This window comes from Glycine soja, chromosome 11 (genome assembly GCF_004193775.1).
Source record: "Glycine soja cultivar W05 chromosome 11, ASM419377v2, whole genome shotgun sequence".
NCBI lineage: Eukaryota > Viridiplantae > Streptophyta > Magnoliopsida > Fabales > Fabaceae > Glycine > Glycine soja.
Genome location: NC_041012.1, coordinates 15,173,008 through 15,197,154, shown reverse-complemented (window position 1 = coordinate 15,197,154; position 24,147 = coordinate 15,173,008). Strand labels below are relative to the sequence as shown.

Below are 24,147 nucleotides of genomic sequence, written 5' to 3'. Positions count from 1 at the left end.
TGATTAGCCATAATGCATCTTTGAAAATTCGGCGCAAGATTACTTTTAAAAGACAAAAGTCATTCCGTCAAATATCAAATTTCTTCTTGTTATTTTTATTCGATGCACATTATAATAATTTTAACTGTAAATTAAACATACACACAGAATAAGATTATGAATGACAATTCTTTTTTAAAAAAATTTAACGCACATATATATTTAAACAAGGTCATTTTGATAAGAAATTTTTTTATGACGTATGTCGGAGTTATTCTTTATCATTAGGGTTTTTAGGATAACACTAAATAGGGTTTTTTCGGTCCATATCGAATAATGTTATTTTTTACCGATGTTTGATATGATTTTTTGGTCAACATAATTAGAATTTTTTAGTTAATATTGACTAGAGTTTTTGACTGACATTGGTTTGGTTACATTTTTATGTTGACATCAACCGGACGTATTTTTAGTCCATATTGATTTGTTTTTTTTGCCTATGTTAGCTAGCAAGGGAATTTTTTTATTTTCAAAATTAGATAGAGTTTATTTTCTATAAAATTTAATATTAAAATTTCATCTATTTAAAATATAAAAAATGAAATTTTGCATATAAAGAAAATTAAATTATCCTATCCAAAAAAAATTTAAAATTTAAGAAATTTAAATTAATTTATCAAAAAATTATTTTAAAATAATAAAAATTTAAATAAAAAAAATTTAAATTTCAGTCATTTCAAATTTTCTGATTGATATTTTTTAGTAGATATTTTTTTCAATATATGAATTTGGAATCGAATTTCAGATAATTGTACGTATAATAGGCCATAGAATGTGTTAAAAAATGATAAATATTAATAAAATATATAGAGTGGATAAGTATTATCTAATAATTACATTTTTATACAATAATTTCTTACTACTTCTGAGTAAGTAGAACTTGTATATCCATGCACGTCTTAAATGGTAAAGTCTATCACATAATTAACTGATGCAATGTTAAAATGAAAATCAAGATAGATGATAAGAAACATAAGATGAAAATAAAAAGAATGAAAAGTAGATGTGAGAGTATAACTATTCTTTCTTTTATGATCATTTTAAAGAGAGTTATGTTATACGTCGTGCAAAAAGTATGAAGAAATTTATCAAATAAAACTGTAACACGTGTGATTGTGCATAGGTGAAGGTAAATTTTGTATCCTTTATCATTCTATTGTAAAAATAAGAATAAAAAACATAAATATGAAATAATTAAATTAGGTGATTATTGATTTGATAGAGATAAAAAGAAAAATAATGAAAAGGTGTTATAAAAAATATTACTTGTATAACTCTTTGAAGATAGTTTGTAGTTTTCAGTAGAAAGTTTGCATTATATTCCAGCAATATAGGTGAAGAAAGAAGAAGAAAAAAAAAAGGATTTTAAGAAAAAAAACTTCTATTAATCAACGGATGCGTAATTTTTAAAGTTGTTTTTTTCTATAAAAAAAATAAAATAAACAACTGACATCATAATGTCTCTTGCCTTTTTAAAGTTATAATACACTATTAAGGAAATCTAATTTAAATAATTAAAAAAATACATGAGTTATTATAAATTTTTTATATTTTTATAAATAAAAAATATTATAATGCTTCAGATTAAACATTGAATGCTGTTAAATGAATCATTTTGTTTTAATAATATTTGATAATTTTGTTACTATTTTACATCATGCTTTCTAAGACATAAACTAATCGCTACGACAATTATTAATGTAGGTATTGCCTATGCTAGAAGCCTCAAGATTCGCAAAAACTGTGATTCAATTGTTATGATCGAAGTTGATATAACTAAAGAGTTGCATAGTCATTTGCTGTTGGAACATTTATGAGTAAATAGTTGTCAGTGGATCGACCATGTCTGTGGCATATGATTTAAGCCAGTTAGATGGCTTCATTAATTATTATACCATATGTTGATCTTCATTAATACTACAAGTACTATAGTTAGAAATTTCGAGAACAGTGAAGTGGCCTAGCTATACTTTGGAAAAGACGGGTCTTGCTGGCTTGATACCAACTATTCAGTCGGTGGATCTAATTTGCAATTGTAATTTGTAAGAAGCCAATTTTTTTGTTCTAAACTAATTGCAATGTAATATAAGGAAATTCAGGCTTGCTTTGATAATAGTTAGTAGTTATGAAGCAACTGACAGGGATACTGGACACGATATACACACATACCTATAAACACTTATCAAATACATTAAATTCAACCTAAATACGAATGTCAATATCGTGTTGATGTCGTGTCAGATACGAGAAACCACAAGAAATTGGGGTGTTCATGTTTCATTTAGTACTACTTTCATATATTTTTTTCAACAGTTTTTTTTTTATCTTCATGATATTATTTAATCTTTACTTTATATTCGACTAGACTGCAATTATACAAATTAAATGCGGACTATATCATCATTCGTTCATATTGGAAACCGAAATTTAAACATTTCAGAAAATGGCCGAATTTTCCATGACTGCATGCAGGATATTATTTTTGTTTAGTTACTCAGTTTGGGTGTTTCTTCTCTAGTCACCTCCTTCAAATTAAAACTTGATTTATTGTGGTTTTGAAAATGGACCTAGTGCTGAATATATGGCATATGTTCATAGGAGACTGAGTTATTCTGCCAGCTGGTCTCCCCTACTTTTAGAAAATATTTGATCAACACCTAATATCCTATTTAATATTTACAGAAAAAAATATAAATATGATAAAATTCATATAAATGATTAAAAATAAAAAGAATTGAAAAATGTTATTGGAATACGTGTTTAAGGTAAATGATAATGTATCATTGCTCCTACTTTTTCTGAGTTAACATACTTTATATCATCTAGTTTCATTATAGAAGAACACATCAAGCCTAAGAAATTTTTGCATTATTAAAAGATAAATAAATAATTAGTTAAAGAAAATATTATCAGAGGCCTCAAGCTAATTAGCTTAGCCTAATGCATGTATTAATTCTAATTTTACAGCATAAACTCGGTATGATCATCACATATATTATTAGCTAGCTAGTGTTACATAAGTCACTTGATTGATAACAATTAGTACATCATGATTATAAATAATAAATGATTAAAATTAAAATATTATATAACAATCAAATCTTTAAAAGATTCACTAAACAAATTAACAAATATTTTAATTATCCTTGATCTCAATTATATATTATTTTTAATTTTGATTAGATGGTTGTTATGAATTATTCTCAAGTTAAATTAAGAGTAATTCTAAAAAAAAAATATTTTTCATCTTCACTGTTCATTTTTTTAAAATCTAATGATTATAATGAGTAATTAATTTTAACTATTAAATTTTAAGAAAATAAATAATAAAAATGAAAAATAAATTTATTAGAGTTATTTTTTATGTAACTTGATTCCTCCTCTTGAATTCCAGATTACTATTGCCACGACAGAAGTAAGACACTCATTTTAGACTTTAGTCAAAGTAATATATAAACTAATCAAAATAACTTATAAGCCAACAGTTATTTCTTCTGCAGTTCATTCATTATCCCCTTAACTTAACTCAATTATTTAAGCACTGAGATAGGAATTTTGAGTGCCCGAGTTTCAAGTCATCATTTGAAAGCAGTATCTTGAATAATAAAAGATGAGGCCTTTTTGGCCCACACAAGCTAAGGATATGCCTTTAGATATTTGCTTCTTATTTATCTTCCTGTGCCAGCTGCTTTCAGTTCTTCTTCAGTGACATTGAATCTTTCAAATGAAGAAAAGGGGCAGCAGAATTTTCTTCGAACCTACACTTTGAATATCCTATAAACAATTACAAGAATACAAAATCTTTTTTCTCCTGATCAGAAAATGATTCAAAATTAAAGGGAAGGACAAAATACAAAAGCGATATAGGAATAAAGCAATATGATAAAATCGTAAATTAATTAAAGGGAAGGAAAAGCATATGATAAGATGGCAAAGGTAAGGAATCATTTTCAATCCAAAAACTTGATCATTGTAACTTTGGGTGAGTGAACCACCGTGAAGGAACCAAAGTTATTATGATTTCTTGAGATTTATTTAAATTATATATACTAAGCTCCAAACTTATTTAAATATACACTCCATCCCATTTGTATCAACTTAGTTACATAGTAGTTTTTATAGAAATTTACACTCCTCCACCTTGAGCTTTGTCTGTATGATATAGTGCCTGTTTAATTTGGCTTCCAAAATGTACTAATTAAAATGATAAAGTCACGTCCAAGTGAGTAATAAGATGCAAAAGCAAGAGAGAGCAACTTCAATGTCAATTGTAGAGCAATGCCAATCAAAACATATGGGTAAAACTCGAAACTTCCTCCCATATTACACTCCACCTCATTTGAAGTAGCTTATTTAGAAATATTCTAACAACTATCAATTAAATATGAGTAAAGAGTCTATGCACTTAAAAGAGTATAAAAAGTCTTTAAATTGTCAATTAGGAATAATAATGTATGATAAATTTGTTAATTTTTACGAATTTTAAAATATGTTTTTGATTCTTATAAGTTAGTGTGTTTTTTTCGTTGTAATTTCATTTTTTTTTTAATTTTAGTCTTGACAAGTTTGTGTTTTTTTAGTTTTGATTACTGGAAGATATTTTGCTCATTTTTAGTTTATATAAGCTTGTATTTTTTTTAATTTTGATCCCTGTAAGTGCAAATTTATGAAAATTATAAATAAAAAAATTAGAATCTTACATGGACCAAAATTGACAAAATGTAAATTTATATAGACTAAAAATGAACAAAATATCTTATAGAGATCAAAAATAAAAAAACACTAATTTTCATGAGTTAAAAACATATTTAAATTTATTTTTTTATGGAGTTAGTGTCTTTGGGCTTTGAAATAGTCCTAATACAGATTGGGCCCATGTTCAGTCCATAACACCATAACACATGACAGTAAATATTAGTAAGGGAAAAAATTAATTCACATGTTGAAATAGGTTCTAAGATTGATTTTGAAATAACTATGGATGATGGGTTGCAAATGGGTTGCCTGGAGGAGATTAACTTTTTGTTGCCGCGCTTATTGGCTACAAATGATACTTAATTTTACATTAATAATAACAAGTTATGAATGTATTAAGAGATTAGCTAGCTCATTTTTTCGTCAACAACTAAATTACTTACTAGCCAAATCTCGTGGATGCTAGCATGAGTTAACAAAAACTAGCCCATTTAAATAAACAACAAAAAAAAAATTGGTTAAAGCCCCACGGGCCTTTAGACTTTTGGCTCTCCACTTCTTAATTGCATGCATGTAAAATCATTAGCACATATAAAGGCATTTATCTTCATCTTGATAAACACATTTTGAGAACTTCAATTGCGTCCTTTTTCTCATTCTTGCACCAAATCTTTCTGCCATGGATGATCACAAAAACGAGTCATCAGCATCACCACCTCTACACCACCCTCTCGACGATTCCACCACGTCGAACCTCACCACAACTGCTGCCACCACCACCACCACCACTTTGTTTGCATTTCTCGGCGAATGGATGATCTTGTTCATCACGTTTTCAATTGCCTTGTTCTTCATTCCCCTCACTCCTGCCTTCACTCTGCACTCAACCACCGCTTCAGTTCTCAACATCACACAAAACAACTTCACAGCCAACTTGGGTGTGAGTTTCTTCGTGGAAACCACAAACCCTTTTGAAGGGAGCATCAACTACGCTTCCTTCAACGCCTCACTCTTCCACAACAATCAAAAGCTCTCAACTTTGGTCTCTCTTCAACAAGAAACAACAACCCTACTAGCCATGTTTCACAATGTGTCTTTGACAATTGATGAATGGGGTCATCATCATCATCGTTATGGAGCATCATCGTCGTGTGGTTTTGCATTCATGGACTTGTGGTTCAGCGTTGATGCTAAGAGGGACAAGCTTCAAGGCCATTGTGGTGAGGTGAAGTTCGAACTCTGCACTTCCTCTGAAGCAACAAACATTGTTGCAGTACCGTCGTTTCTTGCTTCATGTGATGTTTACAGTGCCTTGGTGCACAAGGTTAGGCTCGGCGTGTTACTGCTTTTGATGATCCTTCTTCTTGTGAGTGCTGCACCGGTTCCACTCCTCGTTGAGCAATTCTCTTGCTTTGATTCTTGATTCTGCTTTTTCTACTTTTCTTCTATTTGCTTTTTGATCAACAATTCTTTTGCTTTAAATCTTGATTCTGCTTTTGCCACTTTTCTTGTATTTGGTTTTTGTATTTTTGTCATGGATTTCAATTCCATGTGATGTCACACTTTTATCTTGAACATGAACAAATTAGTATATAATATACTCCATTCTTGTGATGGTTGTACCCCCTTGAATACATGTAAATAGATGTATCAGTTTTCTTTGTACATTTCATTATGTTATTCTGATTCAATAAAACAATAATATTCTTTCATGGTTCAATGCCCTCTTTGTATTCGACAAATTTTGTTTTCACATCAGTTGCTTCCTGCAAAGCACAATAACTAAAATTGTATTTTGATGACTTGGCTATTAATTAGCCTAAGTAAAGGTACAAGTACATGTAGGCCAAGAAAAATCTACAATATAATATTAATAATGTTGAGGTTAATTTTTTGTGTTGAGCATTTGAGCTCAATGGTTTCTAGAAATTTTGTTTTCCAAGAAACTTAACTTGGAATCCTTAGATAATGCCGAGACTTCCTTGTGCTGTCAACAAGTTTGAACCATTGGGTTGCAGGGTCACAAGTGTTATCTTTGCTTAGGCATTGGCAAATATTGGTGACAATGATGTTGTTGGTGTCTACATCAAGACACACACCAGAAGCATTGTTGGTTTGAGTTGAGAGGTGCATCTTTGAATCAGAGATCATTTCCCATCTTGAATTGGAACCTGAACATGCATTTCCAAGTTTTGCTTGCTTCCCTTCTTCCTCTGCCTGTAGACAGAAATAGGTACCCTTTATTGATAGTATCTTTTGGTCCGTGTATTCCCATGCATCAGAATTAGAACAAGGTCCCAACCTCATCAATGGCTCAACCGGTGAATTTCTTAAGATGCAAAGACCTGTCAATGGGTGAAAAATTACTTTGTATGGTTTAGCTTCTGATAACCCTGGCCCTGCAATATGTCAAGAGGATTACAATCTCATTGTCAATGATAGTGATATATATTCATATGTGATATGTAATAGAAATATTACATTATATTCTTTAATCCTTATCTAATATAATTACTTCAATTTGATCAAGCTTATATAGGAATGGAAAAATCATTATTTAAAAAGAATGTAAAGTATGGTGTAAAGAAAATGAGGAGTGTGAGTTACACAGTATTAGATGAAAAATTATTGAGTAATTTAAGATTATTATTTATTTATGGTCCCCATTATAATATTTATATGATATATATTCTAGTTTTTTAATTGACTAAGAGAAATTAATAACACTCAATTGTGTTATATGAAAATTAATGTGGATCACAGTAGTATGGACTAATAATTTTTTTTTATTTAATACTTTCTTATTAATAAGTTTTATACACCCAATATCATCTTGTGTTTATAGTCATGGTCAATTTTCATGTGACATATAATCGAGTTTTTTAAGTTATATGTCACTAAAAAATTGGTTAGGGACTAAACATGATGATCTTGAATCATGTAATAATGTTTGCTTACCAACATATTTTTTTTATCAATACATTATTTTTAATTTATTGAAATTTACAAGAGTCCTACTAATTTGAAAACAAAACCTACACATTTAAGAGAATTCACATGAATTTCTCTCAATAAGAGTAAGTTGAAAAAAATGTGTTAGAAATTGTGATGTTCACATTTCTCTAACAATTATTTATTTATTTATATGAAAACATTATTATTATTATTATTTGTCATACCTTTGAAAGGAAGTTGAATAGCTGAGATCCTTTGCAAGAAACTTGTGTTCCTAACCTGAATCCAATCTGAATTGAGAATACCAAAATATTCCTCCATTCCAACATCCCCTTGTCTAATGTAATAATTCCCACCCAGTGTCCACAAGGCCCAATCCAAGTCAAGTTGGGCCACCAGTGCCATGAAACAGTTGAGGTACCTATTGTCATTCACACTTGTGCCTCTCAAGTCCACCCCAAATTCACTCACAAACAATGGCCACCCTTGGTCCAACAAGAACCCTGCCCTTCTCATCACATTCTCTGTGACTTGCCCACACACTTGGTTTGGATTCCCTAATGTCCATGCCTGACCATCACTGAAGCTGTACCAGTGCACCTCAAACACTAGTTTCCCATTGAAGCTGAGTTTCACTGCCTCATTTCTTATGAATGATAGGTTCGTGTCAAAGTTTAGGCCAGATAGAATCACAAGAACATCTGGATTTGCTGCATGCACTGCTTCTGCTCCTTTTGGCATGTACCTATAATTCATATATAATAGTAATACTATTTATTGATCTTATCTAATTTAAATATGATTGTTTCTAGAAGAGAATACTAGACAAAAAAATAATATAATTTTATCATGTCCATAAAGGCTATGTTTCCATTGAGGCCGTGAAATGAGATAAAATAACATCTTTTATGGATCAAATAAATGATTAAAGATGTAATTTTGATAAAATAACAAAATCATAATGTTATACCTAGCATTATTGGAAATCCAACTATACTTGTAAATTTGAAGTCAAAACACTTTCATTTATCCTTTTTTTTATATAATATTTTACACTCCACCATAAAATGATTAAAAATATACTTGTAATAAGAATATAATATTTAATGATTTTTATTAGTATTGTAAAATGATTAGAAAAGAATATTTAAAAAATACTAATTAAATGATTATAAAAGAATATTTAATGCTTTTTTATTTATTAGTTGTATTGTAAAATGACACTTTTTTTTGGGGAGGGTTCCAATTTACCTGTACCAAACGTTGACATTTTGTCTGGGACCTCGTAGTTCATTTCTCAAGCTCATGGCTACCACATTAGTCACACCTTTGAAAATAGTAGCCATCTTTGTAAGGCCCATAATCCAGAGGTCTGGATCAAAATACTGATCCCCAAAGAAGCCATTGCCGTCCAAGTTACTGCAGCACCACCCTGGCTGGCTCACGTGGTTGTCCAAAATCACCATTACATCGTTCTCTCCAAGGCTTTTCACCACTGCCTGAGGACGTACAGGTAATAATAATAATAATAATATTGCCTTATACAGTTCAAACTTATAGAAACCTACTAGATACACTTAACATATAGAAACTTACTAGATATATGTTTGTTGTGGGCACATGGTTTCCATTTTGATACTCAGTGACGATGAAATTAGGTGACAGTTAATTAGGTGATGAAATTAATGTATCATCATTAAGAATTTAAGACAAAGGGGATATTAGCTGCTTGATTAAATATCAATATATACATCATATACACTGTAAGAAAAATACATCTAAATAGAAAAAAAAATAGTAGTTGATTAGGTTTATTAATTTTTATTAGTATAGACTTTGTTTAATTAATAAAAATTGAATTAATAGTATAAATATTATATATATATATATATATATATATATATATATATATATATTATGTACTAATGGCACAAAGTATCATACAAATTAATTAAAAAATACTATATAATATACTAATAATATAAATTGATTTCCCAATTAACGATGCATTAATAAGTATAAAATTATATTGATACAAGTCACTAGCACAAAATAATTTTAAATATAAAATAATTAACTAACACAAATTAATAATTTGTCGTTCTTTCAAGATTTAGTCTACCTTACATTTAATAATTTAATGTTTCAAGTCATTTATGTATATTAGCAACTATCAATAAGACTAAGTAAATTAATGATTTGGGTAAAGAATAATTAGCTAGCTAGCAACAATCAATATACCTGGTAAGCTTTGATGAGGGGAAGATCGATGATGGAGGGGTTGATGGCTTGGACACCATTCAAGGATTGAATTAGGCCAAGATTTTGGAAAGAGTTTCTCAGAGTGAGAGAAGCAATAGAGTCATTAGTGACCAAGAAAAGTGGCCATGTGAGTCTTACACAGTTGAACCCCATGGTTTTGATTCTCTTGGAAATCTCATCCAAAGGTTGTTGGCTTAAGCCCTCAGCCACCACAGCATCCAAATGGGACACCCAATTAACACATGCTAGCTTCACCCTCTTCCCACTTTCGTCCACAATCCACCGTTCACTCGTGTGTAGTGGAAAACCCTTCACAACCACGGGCTTGGTTATTTGGAGTGTGACACCTAATAAGAGGAGCACTATTACTCTTACTGTTATAAGAGGGATCATGTTCTTTGATATATATGATCATGTAATGTTCAGTGTGTAAGATTTTCCATATACTCACGAGTCACCAAATTAACCACCCTTAATTTTTCTCTGTGCAAATGTGGACATATATAGGCATATAAGGTGTCTCGTGACTCAACTTTTATAGGTTGTCGCAAATCCATTTTTTGAAGTTAGCTAAGTTTATATATATATATATATATATATATACTACTGTTTTACATTTGTCTTGTTATTTCTCGTGCATGCGAAAACATATTTTTACACCTTTATTTTTTGTATACGTTGTCTGAATATACTAATTTCCAGCTCAAAGTTGCTCCTTAATTAGTTATCGTTGGTTTGTTGAACTTTCATTTACTTTCCAACTACTTTGACATAACTATCGGTAATCGAATTAAACATGCACAAAAAGTCATTGTCACGTAATTAACAATGATTTCACAAATATTCATGGAATCTTGTGGCTTTTGACGCCTTGATCAGCTGTAACTTTCAAGTTATGCTAAAAAGGAAAATGAATATTAATTACTTCACTTCAAATTAATTATCGTTTTACAAAATTAATGAAAAATTAAATATTTTTTCAAGAAATATCATTAGTAGAAGTGGTTGTTACTGTGTAATAAATGACAAAAAAATCTAACTGATAAGAGAAATAGAAGATATTAAGAAATTACATAATACAAGAAATTCAAAATATTAATTACAATTTTTAATACTTGTACTTAATTAAACCTTAAATGCCATCAATAAGAACGAAAAGAGTACAATTGAGTAAACGTAAAGTCTTCTAATTAAGTGATCTAACCGGTGGATCTCTCTCTTTCTTTTGTGCTAAAACAATTCTGCATGAGATTTACTCAAGTTTAAATGATGTAAATCCATTTATGATTTATACTGTTACAATTTATAAATTGCAAATATTGGTCACCTTAAAAGTCATGTCTGCGTATATTGATGAAAAGTGATGGAATGGATCTGAATACCACTAAACTTCAGCATTTAAATCGTTTAACACAAGATAAACTTGAATGTCATCATGGATAACTTAGTGGCGGAGAGTATTGATCGAGTAGTTTATATGAGATCTTAGATACAAATTCCATTGCTGTCATTGTAGAAAAAACAACTAATTCTAATTAAACAGAGATCCCTCTTTTCTTTCCAATTTAAAATGAGATATATAGAATAATATTTTTAAGTTCATTTCATTTACAAAGAGAGCCATTGGTGAATGTTACAACAATGACTCTAAGTTAGTTGACTAATTATGGAGCATATTATGTTCGCACGACCTATTTAAAAAATGTAGTATTTGACATCTAATTGGCACTGCATAGTTTAGAGAAATGCTATATGACCTTCATGTTAGAGAATTATAAAAGTCTTATTTCACATAAACAAAGACAAGTAAAAATGTATATAAGTATAAAAAAATTAACAGAATAGTTTGATTTTTTTTAATGATACATCTCTTATGTTTGATACAAATCTAGCCTTGTCCATAGTCACTTGGTAATAGACTAACTTGTGTGAAAGTCTGGTATGGAATAAATAAAGAATAACAAAATAACAACAATTTATATAAGCATAGAGAGATTGAGTCCAATCATTTTTTTTTTGGATAATACATTTCTTGTATGGGTATATTGCTATTGTCACTACCAACTTTGCTATTGGCACTACCAACACATGTGAGATTGTTCTTTTGCCCACTCAATTGGTAGTGGCAATAGCCTCCCCTTTCCTTCAAAATTCTCTCTTTTGCAACCCCCACACTATCATCCAACATGTCATGTGTCGACCCCACCTCTGTCCAGGATCATTGTGCTCCGTGCCATCACGTCGTCGTCCTCTATTACTACGCACATACACCCCACCCACTAGATCTAGAGATCCCCAACCTAGATCTAAAACTAATGCACCATGTGTCCATCACGGGCCACCATCGTCTTCGTCCAACACGCACACCCTAGCATCATCCTCCAACACAGCCATGCGCACCCGCTATCAAGATCTATGTAACACCACCCACCTTGACCCTATTGAGATTTGCGCCGCCCCCATTGAGATTCATGTTCATATTGTTGAGTCTTTGTGTTATTGTGTGTTTGTATTGTTGTGAGTGGTCAAGATCTGTTTGTGTTTGAAGGGGAGGGGTCTACAATAGAAATACATTTTTGTTTAGTAAGAACAAAAATAAAAATATGATTAAGTTGTTGTAGAGTATAACAATCAAATCGTATTTCTGTTATTTATTTTTTTTTGCACCTCAAACAAAAGTGAAAATACGATTTCTTTGTACACTTATACAATAAAATCATATTTTCCTTGTTATGTGTTTTTCCACCCTCCATCTAGGTAATGGAAACGCGATTCTATTATGTTTCCATCTAAGGGATAATTTCATAATAAAGCTAGAAGGCACCAACGTGAGTAGTGCAATTGAGAATTGAATTATTAGTATCTTGATCAATATTTACTATATTTCATCTGGTCACTAATTCACTATAATTTTTAGGATTTTTTTATGTTTTTTTTTTAAAGGGAACTCTGTATAAAGAAAATCAGTATACTCGTTCAATTCATTAACTAAAAAAAATAAATTTCTCATCATCTAATTCAACCCATGTACCTTGCGTTATCAAAGACTTTGTGGAGGGCCGAGGGGGAGGGGCAAACCCCATAGATCATACCCCAAATGATGAAAAGTGAAAAGGAAAGGAACAATAGCGACCCAACTGCATTTAGGAATTACAACCGCGTAAATAGTATGAAAGACAAATAGTCTTTTATTATTTATTTGTAAATTATATTATTACTAAGCTTCTTTGTTGTTTCTAAAGTGTGTGGGGGCACCAACGCCTGCTCGTCATGTTTGGGTGATAAGAAATAGGAGAAAGAAATCAGAGAGGACAAAAAGGAATAAGAGTTTTTTTTTAAAAAAAATAATTTTTTACTTCGTTAATTTATTTTTTAAATTTAATTTGGTCCTTTAATTTTTTAGATTTAAACTGATCATATAATTTCTAAAATTGATTTAATTTAATCTTTTAGATTAAATTATAAAAAAATACACTTTATGACGGTTTAAAACTCTCATTAAATAGTTTTTAACTAACACAAAATATATATTTTAAAAAAATGAATCAATTTTAAAAATTAAAGAATCAAATTGAACAAAAAAAGAATTAAAGGACCAAATTGAATTGATTCTAAAAATTAGAAAATCAAATTAAACCAAAAAAAATTAAAAGATAAAATTAAATCTAAATAATAAATTAGAGGAATAAAAAACTAATTTAGCCTTTCTTTTCTTATTTGAATGTGTTGAAAAAAAAGTGAAAGGGGTAAAATAATATTGGTAGGTTCTCTAAAAAAACATTTTCCTCCCAAGAGTCATGAAATGGAGAGATGGCTAGCTATGGTGAATTTTACCAGTGTACTACCTCTGGACCTAAATATAAGTAACAAAAAAATAATTTTAAATCTAAATATAAATATATACTAATTAATTTTTATAGTATTCTTATTATATTCTTTATTTAATAAAATTTTATTTCTTGTGAATCATTTATTTCCTATTTTACAAGTACTACAATGAAAAGTATTTTAGAAATATTTTTTTAAATTAAATATTATTAATTGAATTTCTTAATCCATATGACTGATGATTAAATTTGTACTTATATTTAGGTTCTGATGGATTATGTTTTTGTAGTTTGCAGCAAAAATCTTTTTTCACTTATTGGAGCAGTTATGAAACCCAAAGTTTAACTTTAACGTGTTTTTCAATCGACCTTCTAAAAAAAAGAGAAGCGCTTAATTATGAAATACCGAAACAAAATATAAAGTTTAATTCTTAACGATCAGGTATATTAAGTTCATGTCAAAAAAAGGTATATTAAGTTACTCACCCTTAAAAAAAAATGTTTCCAAAACAACAAGTATTCTGTCTAGATTCTCCAAACTCCTCTGCGTCATGATGAGTTCATTACCTGGATTCTAAGATCCACTGCATATTTCATAACACCCGAATAAAAAAAGTAATATATAGGATAAACTCTTTAAATTAATACTCGATAAATTAATAAATTTTCTAAAATAATAAATTTGTCCAATTTCGACTTAAGCTAATATAAAAAATTGAAAAATTCGATAAAATAATAAGATAATAATTTTTCGTGAGATCCCTTTATAATTTTCGGTCCCAAGAAAATCATAAATTAATAATTTATAGAAACTGAAAAAAATATTTTACACATATTTTACACTTTATTGAAATATGATTCAATAGTTGTCTGTTTTCCTTTAAAGTTTAAGTCTATTTGGAGTTTATCTCTAACTTTTCTCATTGGATCCAATGGCTTAGGTGTTGTATTTTTGTATTATATCATAAAGTTGTGAAGAGTGCTCGACGCCATAAGTGCTTCTTTTCGCGTAACAGACTCCAAAGACACCATATCATCGCCGTCATCCTCTACATTGTTATTGATTTTCAATGCATATGAGCACAGTAATTACTAATTTGTGTTGAATCCCAAGGTTCGCTGCAACGTAATTCTAAGAGGCATAGACTAATTTGCCTTTTTATTTGATATATACACTATAATTACTTAAAAACTCTTTAAATTAATAATTATTAATTTATCGATAAATTAATAACTCTCTAAATTAATAAATTTTTCCGATCCTGATATTATTAATTTATAAAGTTTTAAATGTAATAGAATTTAGCACACAAAATTTATTTTATGCTATTGCTACTAAACATAAAAAAAGCATAGAACTTTCCTTTGAACAACCTATGAAAAGTACTTATTTGTTTGTTAGTAATATTGTATTGATTTATTAATGGTATCATGTTTTTCTGAGTGATAGTTAACTCTCTTTTTCTTAAAAAAATATAATAAATGAGTGATATAAGTTAACTGATCCATTAACCAATAATAACGATATAGATAGATTTTAGATAATAAAAATAAAAAGCACTCCTTTCCCATCTCCATGAACAATTACATAACAAAATTTGACATCACAATTTAATACAAAATCTTAAGATTTAGATTTATAGGTTTTTTTCTCATTTATATGATATTCAACTTTTTTATTTTTATTCGATGCACTAGTCTTTCTTACATTTATACTCCAATAATAACATAGTCTATTATGACATGATGTTTAATTTCAGTAAAACAAAACATAAAAAAAAAGACTTGATAACATAATTAAATCTGACTGAATACTTTGCATTGCACTTCTTCCAAGATCATGCCCTCCCCCCAGCATTCACTGTGTACAAAATCTGGTTTTTTTTTTTTTTGTCTCATCAATGATGAAATTTTGGAAGGTGCTGTTATTAATGGAGGTGAAACTGTTCTTGTGAATTGTGATCATGAAATAGAAAAAAAGGGTATATGTGGAATGAAAAAAATAAAAACACACACACACATATATAAAGACAGTAAAACGCGTGTGGTCTTCATATAGCAAAATACCACCTATGAGGAAGAGGAAGGTTCCACGGTGCTTCTTGGAAATGAGGGAATCTAGGAAACTGCGGGGAAATGAGGGAACAAAAGCTAAACCTAATTTGTGCAAGGTAAAAAATTCTTTTAATAAACCAAACTAATGTAGTTTTTGATGATGGCATGACATTCCAATTTGTCTCTACTCTAGCATACGAAGATTCTTTATTAGTTGAAAATTATAATATTGACAAAGCATTGCTTTTCTGACTTGCTAATTGAAGTATGGTTTCTGTTTCGGGTTGATAAGTAAGTAACCCTTTATGTTTTTTTTTGCTTTGCTCCATTTAATCATAGCAACTCTTTGGTACATTAATATTTAACACCTATGCCGGGGCACGGAATGTCCATACAATTGATCGTAATTTGATGTTAGTAATTTGTATGGTCACTATTTACAACAGCATAAAAGCACTGTAAGAATTACAACAATGAAAGAAGGGACAAAGCCAACATGTTCTCTCTTATGAATTCAAGTGGTACTTGAATAGCTATGAACTATATAAAGAGCAAATTTTAAACATAAAATACAAAGTGAAACTTATCACATAAGAATTGACTAATGGAGATACCTCATCATGAAGAGCGTCCCCCACTTTCCTCAGACATCATTCCTTTGAGACTCTTGGCTAACCAAATGGCTGTCTCCCTTGGAGAGACCTTGTCTTTCCCAAAGGGCTTCAGAACAACTTGAAGTTCCTCCAATCTGTTTTGCTGCAGCAACTCTGCAGACAACTCCAAGAGCTCTTCAAGTGCCTCTGCTCTCTGCCTGAAAGATTTCACATCCAATGTTTCCTTTGCCACCGGTAGTTTCTCTTCATTTACAGGAGTGTTGCATTTACTGGCCTCAGCAGAATCAGGTTCTGAAACTAAAGGAGGAGGGTTACTCACATCTTGTTCCTTAAGACCTGGATAATCAGAAATGCTGGATTTCATGCTCGAAGCATCGAAGAGACTTGAAGATTTAAGGATTGGAGGAGTGTTCGAGTTCTTCGTTTCCGGCTGATCAGAAATGTTTGATTTCAAGCTTGCAGCATCAGAGCAACTTGAAGATTTGAGGGGGGTCAAAGGTGAGGTTATGTTCCTCATTTCTAAATCATCCCTCACTACATTGATGAACTTACCAACATCTACATTTTGAACTCCCATCTCCACAGATTCCTTCACTGGTTGCTCACTTCCAACGCGGTAACTACTGTGGCGTATGACATGGATAACATCATCAAAGGCTGGAGGAAGATGGCCAGTGTCAGGCCTTTCTTGTGCTGGATTCTGCAACAAAGTTCCTTTCTCTTGCAAGACTTTCTGGCTTGATGATTTAGTAGTGGTGACCACAGGAACAGTTTCAGCCACCGGTGACAGTCGCTCCCTCACTGTGAATTTGTCATCACCAGGGGGCTTGCATCCAAGTGTTGGCTGGCTAACTATATCTGGTTCACTTACTGGACTAACTTCTACATGAACAGATTTTTCTCCAGAACTTGGGGGTGCTTGTTTTGGAGACTTGGTTAAAGGCATTTCCTTGGAAATATCTTGAAAATCCTTGATTTCCTTAGGAGACTTGGTTAAAGGCATTTCCTTGGAAATATCTTGAAAATCTTTTATTTCTTTGGTGGCTCCAGCAGAGGGGTCTACAGATCTATCATCACAGTTGGAGGTAGTAGTAGATGTAGTTGTCTTGTTTATGACAAGACCACCTTCTGAAGCAAGTGTTACCTTAGAATCTTCAACATGGTGGTGATCTAGAGTTAAACTGGAACTCACTTTCTCATTACTACTAATAGTATTCTGAAAATTCGTGGAAACCTCACAGGTTTCTTTAGGCACTTTTTCAACCATCTTACAATGTGCACAAGTTGTAGGTTGGCTCCTATCAGGACATGATTCAACACCTACAATGTGGTTTACTTTCTCATGATTAGGAAGCATCTGTTCTCTCATGTCAATGAAAGTTGTTGCATCATCAGCAAGTTCACATCCTTGGATAGAAACTGAAGATGAGGCAGAATTGCTGCTGTCTGTTTGCAATCCTTTGGAACTTCTTTCAAAAGCCTTCTGAGGCTCTCTAGTAGTAACCTGTCTTGAAATATGTGGTACATTGCCATTGGCCAATTGACAAGGGCTCATCTGAGGTTCCTGGACTATTTTATTTGTGCCTAGCTTCCCAGTATCATTTGCTGCATTTGGAACATCAATTCCAGCCAGCCTCATTCTTCCAGAAAATGAAGGTCTTCTAAGTAAGCTTGGGGGAGTCCTTTGTCTTGGCCTTGGAGAAACTCCATCTCCTTCTACTTGTTTGACAAGTGCAGATGGTGGAGTGAAATCATGTCTAGCTTTAACTTTTGGTGAGGCTTCTGTCATCAGAATCTGCCAGAATATAGGAATATAAAACCAGAAATAAATTTCAATTTCATGAGGAAATCTACAGAAAGAGATGGTAGCATAGATAATTTCAAATGATAATGTACCTGATGCTTTGGATAATGTGATCCCATCATTCTTTTTGCAGGGTCAGGGCTTGCCCTTGCAAGTGCAGCATGTGATTCTAAATTAGGCTTCATACTAGGAGCAATAAAAGTAGGCTTAGGCAATTTAGATAATGTCTCTGTGCTTATTTTTTGTGTTGATAGGCCACTAGGCTTTATGCGGTTGCCTCTCATTGGAGAAGTTGCTTCTCTAACTTTTCCTTCCTTCAATGCCATCATTATATTTCTAATTGTTTTTGGCTGCTTAGATTCAACGTTAGAATGGTGTTTGTTATGAGATGGTTCAACCACCTCTTGCTCAGCTGTTTTGGCATTGACATTACAAGAACCACTTTCTTCATCTGAGCCATCATCATCGATTGATGTTTGATCCATCTCAGTGGCTTCGTTATCACACTTTGGTCCTGCTGTTGCAATGTTTTTCTCATTTGACATCAAAGTATCTTTGTCACTACTTGAACTATTACTGTTTTGACTTTCAGCCATATTTTTTCGATGATCATTGACAGCAGAAATTGGTTTTACAGGAGAACAGGTTGTTGGAGGACTGAAAGACGGACGATATTGATCCACATAAGGCTGCAAATAAGGGTGCTTTAACACCTCAGATGCCTGTGAAATATAAAGTGAGAATATTTAGGAAAAGCAATGATAGTAAACCATTTCCACATTGGAAATAAATTTATTCTCGAGAGGCTTACTGTCGGCCGATGCTCAGGATTTTTTCTTAGCATGCCCTTTATCAGTGTTTTCCTGTATTATAGTAGTCAACAACTTAGATACTTAGCAGAGAGAAAAAATAAGAAGTTGAACAAGTAAACAAGTAGCAGGTATATCTCACTGTCATAAACCTGATTTCATCAGAAAAGGGTAGTAACAAAAGAATATTAATCTTCACAAAAGCAGATAGTGACTTACAAGGAAGGGGAATAACATGGAGGCAAAGGGCCAATGGATGAACGGTTCACTTTGCTTATCAGTCCTGCCATATCCTGAAACATGATTTATTATGCTATCGTTAAAACCCAAGAAATAAACCACGGTGAAATACCTCTACATACATATAACAAAAATATCTATATGTACTGCAGAGAATCGCATGAAGCATATTCCACTAACAAGCAAACATGACCTAGCGACTCTACCACCTAATGGACTAGTTTTTTTGGTTGAGTTCACCTCATTTGCTTAAGTCCTAACCGAAAGTATATGTTGAGTAGTATTATTCCATAAAACAAACAGCTGTTAAGATAGTTTACAAAACAAGCTTAAACTTAAAACTCCAGCACATATGTGGGGATAACAAAACTAAAATATAGACCACAATGGTGATCTGGTAGGTGGTGGCTTTGCAAATTCAGGTAAAAGTTTACTTGCCAATCTACTTCTTCAATTTTACAAATTTACTGTTTTATTATTTCTAGATCATTTGTGCAAACTTATACCTTATCTTTCCTGTAATACAAATGTAACTTTGCTAACTTCGATGTAGAGATGAGATACTATGTTCATATCTGACATGAGGGTGTTACATTAAATGAATTTGCTAAAGATTGCATCCTATTTATAACTATTTTAAAGTGAAAAATCATAAGAAATCTTACAAAAGCTTTAAAGGCAGGGCGATGAGCAGCCATCTCGTATATACAGCACCCTGAACAAGAAAAATTAATTTTAGCTGCAGCAAAGCCAAATGTGCAATCATCAGATACTTGGTTTTAGAATATATACCGAGTGACCAAATATCAGATTTGAATCCATACGGAATATCAGCAAGCAGTTCAGGACACATGTAATTAGGAGTTCCTACCACCTGCATAGAAACATTTACAGCAATTATTAATCCCATATATGGTGACTATGTGTTTGTCTATGAATGTCACGCTAATCAGATGGATTAAAAAATTGGAAGCAGTATCATATTTCAAACCTCTAGAAGTTGAACATTATAAAAATATGGTGAGTGTCTAGTTTTGATATAAAAATAAATGAGTTGCAAGGTGTGAAAGGAAAAAATAAATTTAATAGTAGGATAATTTTCCTAAACATAGTTGAGACTTGAGATGATATTATTAGTCCTTGGCTTGCCCAATAGAGGAAAAACTCAGTAACAACTAATAACACTGAAGCTTCTGGTTCTCACTAACAGATAAAGTATTAGGAAACAAAAGTTAGGATATGTCCAAAAAATTTATGTATGACTATATATGAATAAGAATTGAGGTCTTATTAGTATCTCTGTATGTCCACACAAGATCACGAAAGAAAGAGATGATTTAAATATGAAAAATTCTGAATCTGTAACTCTCCAGAATTCATCAGTGCTACGGAAACTTGATAGAATTTTTTTTATCATGAATCCTTGGATCCTTCTAAGCAAATACTTTCGATTTTTAGAAGAGAAAAAAGAAAGCAACAATTTGCCTATTTTACACATACCGAAGAAGCCAAATCATCTGCTTTTAGTGTCTTAGCAAGCCCAAAATCCCCTATATGTCAGAAAAATACAGACAAATTCAGGATGAAGACTTAAAAATCTATCTCAAGCATAATCAAAGATGTTATGTGAACTCACCAAGGCGAACATCCTGATCTTTGGTAAGAAAGATGTTGGAACACTGTCAACAGAGTCAACAAAATCAGACTTAATACATTTCAAATGAAAGACAAGAATCATAGACCATATAATTTAATTCATACAAGTATACCTTTAGGTCACGATGTAAAACATAATTCGAATGCAGGTAATCTACTGCCAACAGTAATTGAGTGAACCATTTGCAGAGTTTCTGAGCAATTTCAACAACATCAATGCAAGTCAAAAAAAAAATTTTAACATTAACTCAAGATTTGACCATGTGGGAAAAGAATACACACATAAACACACATGCAACCGTGAGACAAACATACCTCCTCAGGAAAGTAAGCACCGTTTAATTTTTTCATCAATTCAGCCCTGTTGCAGATTGTAGAGAAAATAAGTATAACAAAATTATAAATAACCTGTTGCAGATTAAGCATATAAAATTTATGAACTTCCACATGACACTGCTAGTTCATAGGTCTTATCATATACTCACATGTCTCCACCTTCACAGTATCCAGTGACAATGCAGACATAGCAACCCTGCAACAGAAGTAGAATGTGCTTAGCAGAAATAGTTTACAACAGAGAGTTCAATACTGTAGTAACTATTAAGACTATGATTACATTACACAAAAACTTAAAGGGTCTCTCACCTTCTCAACCCATGCCTCCTTGAATTCCACAATGTAAGGGTGCTGGATTCGAGCAATAAGAGCCATCTACAATTACCAACAAACAGCAACAGTCAAATCCCCTCCACAAACAAAAGCAGATTCCATGTATATGAAGCAAATCTACAAGCAAGGATAACCAAAAAGCACACGCATGCAGGCGTGCGCGCACAAACACAAATAAACTCACTTCTTGATGAGCAGATCTTCTGCATCGTTCAGTCTGCCTTGCAAGCCTTATTTTTTTCAACACATATCTGCAATCCAGTAAAACAAAGCTTCAGTCATCATCAAACTTACAAACCTACCCACCAACGAATTTCTTATGAACAAACAAACATAACCCCATCAATGAAATTCAAAAAGTGGTGACTATTACTTCTTTTTCTCAGCCTTGTGGTGAACAAGAATAGCAGCTCCAAATGCTCCTCTACCGATCTGCTCCATGATCTCATACTGATCCATCCGAGACTCCATTGCTCTCGATCCACCAACACTCAATTCCTCAACCCCCAAAACAAAACAAAACAAACAAAAACAAGAAAACCAATAACTAGCAACCAATCTAGCTCACACCATTTCCCACTTCCCACGTCTCAAAATGAAACCATAGTTCTTTTTCTTTTCCATACAATGTTGCAATAACCTTGTTCTACATTGCTTCCTCAATAGACTAAACCATATGCAACCCAAACACCATGTGGGTTTCTTCTCATCCTTCTCTCCACTCTGCTATAGCTTCATTCCATTGACCCTCATTAGTCCCATCACAACAACATTGGGCAATAATAGCATACCCATGATGGCTTTTCAAAGAATTTGCAAAGAAGAAGATTGAAAGTCTCAACCTTTGTTCCCAAGTTGAAGGAAAAAAAAACAAAGTACAACACAAACACATACACACACACACTCTCTCTCTAACTATGTCACAAATTGAATTGAAGACTTTGAAGAGAGAGAGAGAGAGAAAAGGGAGCTTATGGGTGTGCTTGGTTATTCGCCGACAGACACAGCTGGTCTACCTGGTTCCAAGCTTTCAATTTTTGTTCGTTTATTTCAATTTATGTCTTTTTTTAAAAAGAAAAATAATAATTAATTAGTTTTTCAGTTTTTGCATCTTCTTCTTCTTCCTTTAAAACTCAGTGTCCATTAATGGATATACAGAAAGGGTGTCACCTTCATGGGCGAAGTGCCATCAGTTACCCATTGCCAAAACGAGACACATTTCAAACATCACCAACGGTTTGATGTTTGAAGTTCTAATGTTTGTGCCATAATTAGTGATTGATCATGTGATTGTGAACGGAAGTGTTATTTGAAAACATTATATATATATATATATATATATATATATATATATATATATATATATATATATATGTATGTACTTCACGGTAAAGGAGTTTTATAATGTTATTTAACTATAAATTCCTCTAAAAAAATTTAATTATAAATTATTATATATAATATTTTAAAAAAAAATTATAATAATTGTTTTAAAAATTGTTTATCATAATTTTCAACTAATTGATAATATATTTCTTTTACTTATCGTATTATTGATACGAATAGTTAATTTTATTCATAATTAATTTCAATAAAAAATTTAAATTTAAATTTTATTTAAAAAATTCAACTCTAATTTTATTCAAATCAATCACATTTTGCCACAATACATTATATTATACAAAAATTAAATTCTAAAAAATTTATATGTTTGGATCGTTATTGTTATGTTTAGTACGTACTATGATAATCATCTTCAACCCTCTCTGATTTGGTTGAATATAAGCCCATAAGTCTAATATTGTAACAAATTCATGCTAATTAAGTGATGCATTTAAAAAAAAGTATTGCTTGGTCTTGATTAACAGGGAAAGCTTCGTTAACTAAACCTACAAAATCCGTATAAATAAGCAGTATAATATGGTAGGTTTTAAGATTTTATTTAAATACTCCCCTTTCTCATTCGGAGGAATAATTATCCCTTGGAATATTGTCAATTGTTGAGGATTGATATATTTCTCAATAATTTTTTTTATAGATAAGTATAACATGTGGTAATTTTTAGAATTGCGCTTTTGTAACCACTTAAGATTTCATTATTCATGCGATTGAGTTTTAGGAATTATTTAATTAAAGTAAAATTTAAGAGAGAACAAGCACTTGAATCACTGAATATATATATATATATATATATATATATATATATATATATTGACGAGAATAAGCATCCCTTCATAGCTTAAAATCTTTAATGGAAAGTGGATATATTGTCAATAAATCACAGATTAGGTTGATGTCTTTATTTAACCGAAAAAGAAAACATGACACGATTTTTTATTTTTTTCTGTTTTATAAAAATTTATACTTTTCAACATTTCCTTTTAACAAAAGGACAGATGAAAGTAAACAAAAAGAAAGAACATACATAGATTATGAAAAAAAAATGATGGTCTAGAGTGATAGTGACGGTACGAAGCAATAGAAAATGTCACTTGTTTTGCTGGACACTTTGGGTTGTCAAT

General features: G+C 31.4%; 2 protein-coding genes across 2 annotated transcripts; both read right to left on the bottom strand.

Moving 5' to 3' along the window:
- Positions 1-6,497: 6,497 nt before the first annotated feature.
- On the bottom strand, positions 6,498-10,449 carry LOC114375588 (glycosyl hydrolase 5 family protein-like). Its single transcript, XM_028333414.1, has 4 exons — positions 9,931-10,449; positions 8,941-9,188; positions 7,914-8,434; positions 6,498-7,133 (listed from the first exon to the last, which is right to left on the bottom strand). The coding sequence occupies exons 1-4, from the start codon at positions 10,342-10,344 to the stop codon at positions 6,682-6,684; spliced, it is 1,635 nt and encodes a 544-aa protein (XP_028189215.1). The 5' UTR covers positions 10,345-10,449; the 3' UTR covers positions 6,498-6,681.
- A 5,712-nt stretch (positions 10,450-16,161) lies between these two features.
- LOC114376797 (serine/threonine-protein kinase Nek5-like) lies at positions 16,162-22,876 on the bottom strand. Its single transcript, XM_028335074.1, has 14 exons — positions 21,999-22,876; positions 21,810-21,876; positions 21,602-21,667; positions 21,442-21,488; positions 21,272-21,317; positions 21,070-21,150; positions 20,937-20,979; positions 20,801-20,850; positions 20,093-20,174; positions 19,966-20,015; positions 19,280-19,353; positions 19,063-19,114; positions 18,344-18,973; positions 16,162-18,242 (listed from the first exon to the last, which is right to left on the bottom strand). The coding sequence occupies exons 1-14, from the start codon at positions 22,094-22,096 to the stop codon at positions 16,452-16,454; spliced, it is 3,177 nt and encodes a 1,058-aa protein (XP_028190875.1). The 5' UTR covers positions 22,097-22,876; the 3' UTR covers positions 16,162-16,451.
- Positions 22,877-24,147: the final 1,271 nt, after the last annotated feature.